General features: G+C 55.7%; 1 protein-coding gene and 1 long non-coding RNA gene across 6 annotated transcripts in view; one reads left to right on the top strand and one right to left on the bottom strand.

Annotated features, from left to right (window-relative positions):
- The first annotated feature begins 986 nt into the window (after positions 1-986).
- LOC120098961 (uncharacterized) lies at positions 987-8,787 on the top strand. Of its 2 annotated transcripts, XR_005497781.2 has the most exons (3): positions 987-1,611; positions 1,702-1,931; positions 6,252-8,787. It is a non-coding gene; the product is annotated as an uncharacterized LOC120098961 (long non-coding RNA). The 2 variants fall into 2 exon arrangements; XR_005497780.2 differs by having other exon boundaries at positions 987-1,931.
- Ppard (peroxisome proliferator-activated receptor delta) overlaps positions 4,195-10,174 on the bottom strand; it is a 65,181-nt gene continuing 59,201 nt past the window's right edge. For 3 of the 4 annotated variants that reach the window (XM_006256166.5, XM_006256167.5, XM_006256168.5), the window contains 5 exons: positions 9,809-9,963; positions 8,519-8,657; positions 7,208-7,410; positions 6,653-7,103; positions 4,200-6,147 (listed from right to left, as the gene is read on the bottom strand). In XM_006256166.5, the coding sequence (XP_006256228.1) occupies positions 5,900-6,147; positions 6,653-7,103; positions 7,208-7,410; positions 8,519-8,657; positions 9,809-9,963 (1,196 nt within the window). In that variant the 3' untranslated portion in view covers positions 4,200-5,899. 4 annotated transcript variants of the gene reach the window in all.

Below are 10,174 nucleotides of genomic sequence, written 5' to 3'. Positions count from 1 at the left end.
TTTGAGGCCAGCCTGGGCTACAATAGCAAGGTCCAGGCTAGACCATGTCTCAGAAATCTACAACAAGGGTTAGAGCACTGGCTGCTCTTGCAGAGGACTTGGGTTTTAGGTCCCAGCCCGCCCCTCATGGTGGCTCACAATAATCTGTGACTCCAGTTCCAGTGAATCCGACCACTTCTTTTTTTTTTTTTTTTTTTTTTTTTTTTTTTTTGGTTCTTTTTTTCCGGAGCTGGGGATCGAACCCAGGGCCTTGCACTTCCTAGGCAAGGGCTCTACTACTGAGCTAAATCCCCAACCCCCCCGACCACTTCTTTTGGCTTTCAAAGGCACCAGGCATACAAATGGTGCACAGGCATTCGTGCAGCAAGCAGCCATACACATAAACAAGAAAGCAAACAAACAAACAAGTGATGGTTTCTGCCAGCATGGCCCCCATAGGCTCATAGGTCTGTGTGCTTGGTCACTGGGGGTGGGCTTTGAGGTTTCAAAAGCCCATACCACTCCCAGTTAGCACACTCTCTCTCCCTCCCCCTCCCTCCCCTCCCCCTCTCCCCATCTCTCCCTCCCCTATCCCCTCTGTCCCCCTTCTCTTACCCTCCCCTCTCTCCCCCTCTTTCTTCCCCTCCCTCCTTCTCTCCCCCCTCCCCCTCCTTCTCCCCCTCCCTCCTCTCCCCCTCCCCCTTCTTCTCCCCCTCCTTCCTCCTCTCCCCCTCCCCTTTCCCCCCTCCCCCCTCTCCCTTCCCCCTTCTTTGCCTCTTGCATGTGGCTAAGATGTGAACTTTCAGCCACTGCCCCAGCGCCACCCCTGCCTGCTGTACCCCAAGTGCCCCCCCCAGTCAGCTCTTATTGATCAGGCTGGCTGGCGTGGGGGATGGGGCGCTGCTGGGAAAGATTTGTAAGTCAGTCTCTGTCAGTCCATCCCATCTCCTCCCCCATCCTGTGCCCCACCCTGCCCCCTAGCTAGACACTAAACCCAGGACCTCGCTGCTAGGTGAACACTCTGCTTCACTACTAAGCTCAACTTCAGATAATAAAGCTAGAGGCAGAGGCTGAGTAGTCAGAGGTGGCAGGTGACCTGGGCCTGGGAAGGCAGCAGCAGCAGCAGCAGCAGCAGCAGCAGCAGCAGCAGCAGCAGCAGCAGCAGCAAGGGAAGCAGAGAGGCTGGAACAGAGTCAGTCAGAAGCCATCAGGGCTGGGCGTGCCATCAGTCGGGAGGGCACTGAGAGATGTGGTTGGTGAGAGGAGGGCCAGAGAGAGTACCAGGCCAGCCCCTAGTTGTTACAATCAAAAGCCCAAACTTAGTCTGGACCACGTTCTCCTGACCTTTCCTGACCCTGGGCAGGAAGGGAGCACCCGGATCTCTCGTAGTAAACATCCTTTTGAGTTTTTGGCCTCTTACCCACCCGGTCTGCTTTTCCTCCAGCTTAGAAACCCACAGATCTCAACCTGTACTCGCAGCTCTCCTTCTGCCCAAACCTCAGCTCTTCTGGGAGAACTGATGGCTTCCGGGTGTTATTGGCAAATGAATTTGTACTGAAGTGTGAATGTCTGATAGAAAGCCCTAGTGGTCTGGTGAAGCCCAGACGACAAAAGAACGGGGAGAGAAGGAAGGTAAGTGGAGCAGACCTGAGCTAGCCCACAATTGGCTGGGTAACCTTGGCATGTTCCTTCCCACTCTGGGCTCTTTCTTTTCCTCTGCAGCAAGGAAGTTGTTCTTCCCAGATGGACTCAAAGTTCCTAAGGGGTCCAGCTCGCAACAGCCAGATTGGACCCCAAGTAATTTTACAGCCCTCCAGAGCTTCTCTGAGATCCAGACCCACCCTCTATGGTTGCTGGGAACAGGGGCTACTGTTCCTGATACAGCTGCTGCCCCTGGACCATGGCGTCTATCCCAGTTGCTGCCCTGGTGGGAAGCCGGCAGGGACATTCAGGTAGAACCGTCATCCCACAAAACCTGAGGAGGGAAGGAACCTCAGACAGCCACTCCCACCCTTCCCAACACCCCTGCCCCCAGTCTCAGGCCTAAAGGAAGAGTTTGGGGTCTCTAGGTAAATCCCGGAAGACTCCAAGGATCTTGAGAAGTGGGGTGACCTAAGGTTGGTTATGAAGCCTTGGGACCCAGGATTGAGGGCACGTACTGCTGAGGCCTGCTGGGAAGCTATACTGCATGAGGTGTGTCAAGTACAGTGGAGTTAAGTATAGAATTCATGCTGAGGGGGTTGGGGATTTAGCTCAGTGGTAGAGCACTTGGCTAGGAAGCACAAGGCCCTGGGTTCGGTCCCCAGCTCCGGAAAAAAAGAACAAAAAAAAAAAAAAAAAAAAAAAGAATTCATGCTGAGCTGCTCCAGGAAGCCCTGGGGACCTGGCCTCTCATCCAGGTGACTGGCCTGGTGTCTCCTTATCAATGAAATCGGTTTGCTATTCGGACCACAAGTAATTAGAATATTACCAGTGCCCCAGGCTCTGATCAATCCAGACACTCGAGGTTGGATAGCCAGTCTGCCAGTTAGAGTCTCTCTGGAGTGATCGAGGTTAAACCAGGAGGTATAAATAGTCTTGGTTCCCACACCGCGCCTGTGGAAACACCTATGGCATGGGAGTTACTGGGAGCCAGTGTCTCTGTGGCCCTTGGGAAGGATCTCAGGTAGATGCTGTGCCTCCCACATGGGGCTGGCCAGCATCCCTTGAGCCCCATTAAGAAGTAACAGAAAAGGACAAAGGAGGGGGTGACTTTCCTCACCAGAATTCCCGACAGGTTCCCATCTTGGTGAGTCCCTCCTCACTGAGGATCCCAGTTCCCTGAGTGGGGTTCTGCTTGGTTCCATGCTGCTTACGGTGGCCACTCCTTCCCTGGGGGAGATGCCAGGCAGCCTAGCTGGGTACAGAGACTCTGGTCCCTGATGAGCTTTCTCCATGGGGAACCCGGGCTGCCCAGAGATTCTGGAAGGTGGTCAGGGACTTTCCTCCCTGAGGTAAACAATCTGTTGTGTAAGTTCTTCTCAGCTGGGAACCTGTGGTCCTCTGGGGTGGTGGAGAGGGCGGCGCAGTGAAGTCATGGCTGAACAACGCTTAGCACTCCCAGCTGAACATGAGCTCCCAGCAGGGGAAGAACCAAGGCCCGGGGCAAAGAGACCCGATGTGAGCTAGGTCAAGGTGCTTCTGGACCCTTGGTTCCCCACATCTTCTCTGCGCTATGTGCCATTACGGATGCTGAAGGGAAGGACCGTGACCTCTACTCTGACTTAGTCTAAGGTTCGACTCCCACTGGGCTTCTGGAAGCCAGCAATGATGGGCAGGGCTGGACCACCCTGGTTAGTGTAGAAGACAAGGCAAAAGTGAGCAGATCCAATGAGGACTCGGTCAGGTAAAAACTGCACGTTTTAGAAACTATTAGGATTGAAAGGATCTCACTATATAGCCCTGGTTGGCCTAGAACTCTATGTAGACCAGGTTGGCCTGATCTGCCTGCCTCTGCCTTCTGAGTGCTGGGATTAAAGGCCTGTGTCACAGTACCCAACTCTGGCTGCTCCTGCAAAGGACTCTGGCTCACAACTGTCAACTCCAGGTCCAGGGGATCCGACACCCCCTTCGGGCCTCCAAGGGCACCAGAGATCCAAATGGTGAGCAGGAATACTGCCGAATGTGTAAAGATTAAAATTACATACTTCTTGGAGGCTGGAGAGATGGCTCAGTGGTTAAGAGCACTGACTGCTCTTCCAGAGGACCTGAGTTCAATTCCCAGCAACCACATGGTGACTCACAACCATCTGTAATGAGATCTTCTGTAAAGTCTTCTTCTGGTATGTAAGGGGGCCACAAGCAAGATGGCTCCGTGGGTAAAGGCATTTGCCACTAAGTCTGATGACTTTAATTAATTCAAGCCCTAGGGCCCACATGGTGGGAGCAGAGAACAGAACTCCAGGAAGTGGTCCTAGGACTCACACACCCTGACCACACTTCAGACTGAGGAGCTCGATGGCCACCTTCCCCTAGCTCCACAGAAAATGAGGGAGAGGGAAGTCCCGGTCTTTTGGCACATGGCCACTTGAGGCCCCGGCCTCAGAGCCTCTAAGGGTCCTTCCTCCCCCAGGAGCCTTCAGAACAGAACCCAGGCCAGCACTAGGAGCTCTGGCTACGAAAGAGGTGTCCCCTTTGCCCTCAGAATGGCATGAAGAACTCAGGTGGCTTCGAGTCAACTCTTAAATACTTACTTCCCATTTATTTAAAGTTCCATCAGTCTGTATACACTATTTATATTAAAAACACAGGAAGCTGGGGCTCCTAGCAAAAATATACATTTCAGTTTGGAGACTTCGGACCCTGAGAGGAGCTGCGTCCTCAGCACCAGACCTGGGGGAGGGGGCAGGGCAGGGCACGCAGCTCCAGCACAGCCTGGGCCTCACAGGGAAGACCCCAAGGCCTGATCAGCAGAGGTGAGGGACAGGGAGTGTGCTAGCATGGAGTAATCTGGCAGGAGCCTACACTGGGCTTGTCCCCTCTCCAAGCCACAGAGGACCAGACGGAGACCCAGGATGTCAGGCCTGGAAGCCAAGGCGTCCAATGCTTTCCGGGTGGGCCTCGGCAGGATCTGCTGGGCTGGGCCCAGCCCTCGGACTCAGGGGAGCCTGGAGGGGGCCTGGGCAGAGTATGGGAGCACCCAGCAAGCTTCACTGGAAGCAGCAGCTGGGAGCTGGTGACCAGTCAGGCAGAAAAGAGATGGCTGGGGGCTGGGGATTTAGCTCAGCGGTAGAGCGCTTACCTAGGAAGCGCAAGGCCCTGGGTTCGGTCCCCAGCTCCGGAAAAAAAAGAACCAAAAAAAAGAAAAGAGATGGCTGTGGAGCTGCTGGTATGTGGGAGCAGGAAAGGGGAAGCGGGAGGGGGGAGGGGAGAGGGGACAGTGTCGGGGGAGCCCTGGCAAACTCTGCCTGTGAGCTGGCAGGGGTGACCTGGCAGGCCATCCCTACCTGCTCACAGACCATCAATTCTAGGAACAGGGCCATAGCTGTACCCCAGAGGCCTTGGGGAGGGCACAGTAGGGGCTCTGTGGTGACAGAGGTGAGCCGGTGTCATGGTTACACCAAGGCAGCTGCAGTGGGCAGGTGTGTCAGCGTCTCCCGGGAGAAGAAAGAACAGCTATGGCCAGTTCCTGGTACTGGGTTCTGCCAGCCTGGATGCTGCTACAGAGGAGGGGAGGGGCACTGATGGGGGCCGCCCCCTCGCTGTGTAGCTTCTAACCCTGACCCAACCCTGAGTCCCAGCATCAGAACTAAGTGTGCTGCTGCTCCTTCTGGCCAATCTCTACACCCCTTCCCTTCAGTGGGGCTGTTGGACCCCTGCGGAGGGGACAACTCCAGGGCAGCACAAGGGCCATCAGTGACAATGGCCTAGAACACAGGCAGGAAGAAAGGAGAGTGTCAGAGTGAGAGTGGGGTGCCTAGGGTTCAGACAGCCTGGGATGGCAGTCAGTCCAGGCAAGTTTCTTGGAAAGTCGGACTCAGAGAGAACATAGTGTTTCTTTGGATGGCTCATGTCCTTGAAGAGGGGACAGAGACAGGCAGGGCCGGGCCAGTGCAGGCCTCACTGCTTCTAGGCTGCTGGTGAGCGGACTAATGGGCTCACTGGCGTGAATCAGACAGATGTGGGGACAGGCGGGGAGGCGCAGGATGCTAGAGAAGGCCAGGTGGAGGAGCAAGGGTGCTGGGGAGACAGCATGAACAGGAAGTGCTGGGGAGAACCGGGTGCCGAGGGCGGGCGGAGAGGGTGAGAGTCTGGGCCGTGTCTGGAGTGTTGTGAGTGGGCTCTAGCTGCGTGGGCTGTGGCCAGTGCCTGTGGGCGGGTCCTCTGAACAGTCCGTGGCTGGGCCCAGCGGAGCCTGCGGGAGGCTGGGCTGCGTGCAGCCTTAGTACATGTCCTTGTAGATCTCCTGGAGCAGGGGGTGCAGCAAGGTCTCACTCTCCGTCTTCTTCAGCCACTGCATCATCTGCGCGTGTTCAGTGACCAGCTGCCGCAGGTCGGCCATTTTCTGCAGCAGCTTGGGGAAGAGGTACTGGCTGTCGGGGTGGTTGACCTGCAGATGGAATTCTAGAGCCTGCAGGATGGTGTCCTGGATGGCTTCCACCTGTGGCACGTTCATGAGGCCTGGCCGGTCTGTGGGGACAAAGGGTATGAGTAGCATCGCTCTGTCCCTAGCCCCACCCCTGGGTACCATCCATCCATGGTGTTCTGACCAGTTGTTTTTCCTGATCTAGCAGGACTGTGTGATTCCTGGCTATGACACCTGGTACCCGGATTCAGATCCTGCCTCTGTGGGAGAGCATCCTGGTGGCTCTGGCCTGAGGTGAGCTCTATGCCCTATGGATGAACAGGCTTACCTGTGTATTATATCGGACTAGAAACATGTGAAAGCAATACAGACATTTCTCCACTACCCACAAATGGTGCATCTCTTCTCCCCGCACCCCAGGACTGGGGACTGGACTCAGGGCCTCCCGCTTGCTAGCCTAGCATTCAGCCACTGATAGACAACCCCAGCAAGGTCAACATCTCTGTGCGGCTGTCTGTCCCACAGGACACAGCTGGTTCTGCACATGTGCCCTGTGCTACACTGTCTGCGGTCAGGCCTGGTCCCCTGCAGCGAGGCCTTCCCCCTCACCTCCGCACAGAATGATGGCGGCAATGAAAAGGGCCAGATCACTGTCGTCCAGCTCCAGAGCATTGAACTTGACAGCAAACTCGAACTTGGGCTCAATGATGTCACTGAAGGGCTTGCGGATACTGCGCAAGAACTCATGGGTGACGAAGCCACTGCCGTTGGCCACCAGCAGTCCGTCTTTGTTGACAATGGAGGCCAGCATGGCAAAGATGGCCTCATGCACGCCGTACTTGAGGAGGGTCACCTGGTCGTTGAGGAAGAGGCTGCTGAAGTTGGGGATGTTCTTGGCGAACTCGGTGAGCTCCCGCACTGTCTCCACGGTGGTGGACTGGCAGCGGTAGAACACATGCACGCTGATCTCGTTGTAGGGCGGCGGCCCGTTCACCAGCTGCTTCCACACCAGGCCCTTCTCTGCCTGCCACAGCGTCTCAATGTCGTGGATGATGAAGGGCTGAAAACCAGGCCCATCAGAGGCCAGGCCTGGGGAAGGGCAGGGGCCCCGCCCTCGTGTCCCCTGAACCCCACCTCATGGCCGGGCTGGCCAGCGACACTCACTGCGTTATGGCTGGACTTGCCAGTGAGGATGCTCCGGGCCTTCTTTTTGGTCATGTTGAAGTTTTTCAGGTAGGCATTGTAGATGTGCTTGGAGAAGGCCTTCAGGTCGGCCAGCTGGGGGTTTTGCTGGCATCCCTCGCTGGCCGTCAGCCCCGCCACCAGCTTCCTCTTCTCGGCCTCCGGCATCCTTCCAAAGCGGATAGCTGCATAGGGGGTGGGGGCCAGTCATGGGGGAGCTGCCAGGGGCCAGCACCTCTTCTTCCCCGCTCCTCTCAGGTGTGGGGTGAAGGGGAATCACTCTTTAGGAGCCTGGCGTCCTCAGAGGCCCCACCTCCCTGAGAGCCTTTGCTGACTGGACTGGGGGCTGGCCAGGCATGGCAACTAGAAAGGGCCTGTGGTGACCAGGGCCACACCTGAGTCCTGGCTCTTCACCTGTCTGCTATGTGGCTTTGTTCCTTCACCTTCTCTATGGGTGCAAGCACTTTCTAGAACAGTCAGGGGCTTTCACCAGAAGCGGTGAGAAGCCAGAGGCATGGCTGGAGGGCTAATGTGAGCACCTGAGGCCACAGAACTCATGTGAAACAGCTGGGGGTGGGGGGAGGCCAACAGAGGTGAACCCCAGGACACACACACACACACACACACACACACACACACACTTACAATCCAAGTTGTGGAAGTAGGCCGTGGCTTCTGTCAGAGAAAGCATGAGGAAGGCTCAGTTTGCTTTGAGGCTTCCTAAGGCCCCAGTGACCCCCTGCCTTGGTACAGTGCCAGCAGGTACAGATGGGCAAACTCACTGGAACCCACACTTATGGGGAGCCATAGACGGCCTGAAGATGCCCAGTGTGTGAGGTCTAGTGGTTAGCCACCATAGTTTAAGCAGGAGGCTCCCTGTTCTCTGGAAGCCTAAGACAAGGATGGCGACTGGGAGTCTCTGACTTAGAAAGTTCTACCTGGGTCCTGGCAGCTGCCACATAGCTACACACTGGCTCCTGCCCACCTCCAACAATTCAGGACGGGGGAAACCCTGGCCTCAGCTTTGTCTGTTCTGTCAGGCTCAAGTGTGGGGCGCAGCGTTGGCAACCCCACCCTTGACACTCGAAGTACAAGGGGGCGAGCCACAGGCACAGACAGCTAGGACCTGTGAGGTCTGAGGTTATGTGACCTGGCGTCCGAAGCGATCATCGACAGCAAGTGCACACACTCATCTGTGCCAGGCGCAGGTGCTGGGTGCCCTCCCTCTGATAGCGGGGCCTGGGTCAGCTGCGCCACGCCATGCGCCTGCGCCCTCGCCGCAGGCGCCCTCACCGTTGTGGGACATGCCGAGCGCCAGGCACTTCTGGAAGCGGCAGTACTGACACTTGTTGCGGTTCTTCTTCTGGATCTTGCAGATCCGATCGCACTTCTCGTACTTGAGCTTCATGCGGATTGTCCGGCGGAAGAAGCCCTGCGGAATCAAGGACGTTATAGGGGCCCATGCTCCCCTGAGGCCCAGTGGCACGTAAGGACACAAAAGGACCGAAATCGGGGAGTAATGGGGAACATTTTTTTTAAATACATGGCTAATTTTTTACTGATGCTTTGCCTGCATTTATGTCTGCGTGAGTGGTGTCAGGAGCCCTGATATGGAGTTACAGATGGCTGTGAGCCACCACGAAGGTGCTGGGAATTGAACCTGGGTCCTCTGGAAAAGCAGCCAGTGCTCTTAACCAATGAGATTGCTCTTCAGCCCCAGGGGGAGTCAGTCTTTCTCTCTCTCTCTCTCTGGATAGGAAAGACGAAAAAGTATCCTTAATTTTTTTAAAAAGCGATCAATTTGTATGTGAGTACACTGTCGCTGACTTCAGACACACTAGAAGAGAGCCCTGGACCCCACACCAGATGGCTGTGAGCCACCATGTGGTTGCTGGGAATTGAACTCAGGACCTCTGGGAGAGCAGTCAGTGCTCTTAACCGCTGAGCCATCTCTCCAGCACCCAAAAGAATTTTAAGGGCTAGGTATGCCAACCAGTACATGGCCTTGATCCCAGCTCCTGGGAGGCAGAGGATCTTTACGAGTTTGAGGCCAGCCTGGTTTACATAGTGAGTTCCAGGACAGCAGGGCTACACAGAGAAAGCCCATATCAATGAAACAAACAAAATTAGTAATAATTTATAATTGTAACCCTTTTGTTTTCATAAGAGTTTTTATAATTTATTCATTTATTTATGTTGGGTATGCACGCGAAGGTCAGTAGACAAGGAGGGAAGAACTGGTTCCCTCCTTCCGTGTCGGTTCTTGAAAACTGAACTCAGGTCACCAGGCTTGGCAGCAAGCATCTGGACACTGAGCCATCTTTCTAGCCCAGCTTTGAGCGGATCTTCTCATTTTACGCCCCAGTCACGAGGATTACGGTGTAGTGGTGTGGCTCAAACCAAGGGCTTCACGCAGGCAGGCAAGCACTGTCACGTGAGCTACACTCCCAACCCCACATGGTGATTTGAAAGATAGACTTTAATGTATGTGTGCCTGGATGTGGGTGCATGTGTACCTGTATGTGGGTACATGCATGTTGAGTATGGGTGACTGTAGAGTCCTCTGGGCCCCTCAGTCCGTACCTTGCACCCCTCACACGCGTGGACCCCGTAGTGGAAGCCTGAGGCCTTGTCTCCGCACACCCGGCACTCCATGTTGAGGCTGCCACCTGAGGCCCCATCACAGCCCATCTGCAGCTGGTCCAGCAGGGAGGAAGGGGAGGAATTCTGGGAGAGGTCTGTGGATACAGGACAGAGGGGCGGTTGAACAATCAGGTACCAGGCCGATGGGCCAGGCGGAATTGCAGCCCAGAGCTCAGTCAGAAGAGCTGTGTGACCTGGGGAAAAGCTTCAAGGGGTCAGCCTCTTCTCTAGGAGCATGGGGTCAAGGGTAGCTCTGCTAGGACAAGTCTGCCGGTGAGTGTGAGCCATGGTAGGCAGGGGTGCAGC

The sequence above is a fragment of the Rattus norvegicus genome, chromosome 20 (assembly GCF_036323735.1).
Source record: "Rattus norvegicus strain BN/NHsdMcwi chromosome 20, GRCr8, whole genome shotgun sequence".
NCBI lineage: Eukaryota > Metazoa > Chordata > Mammalia > Rodentia > Muridae > Rattus > Rattus norvegicus.
The sequence above is the reverse complement of the archived record's forward strand: the minus strand, read 5'-3'. Positions and strand labels throughout refer to the sequence as shown.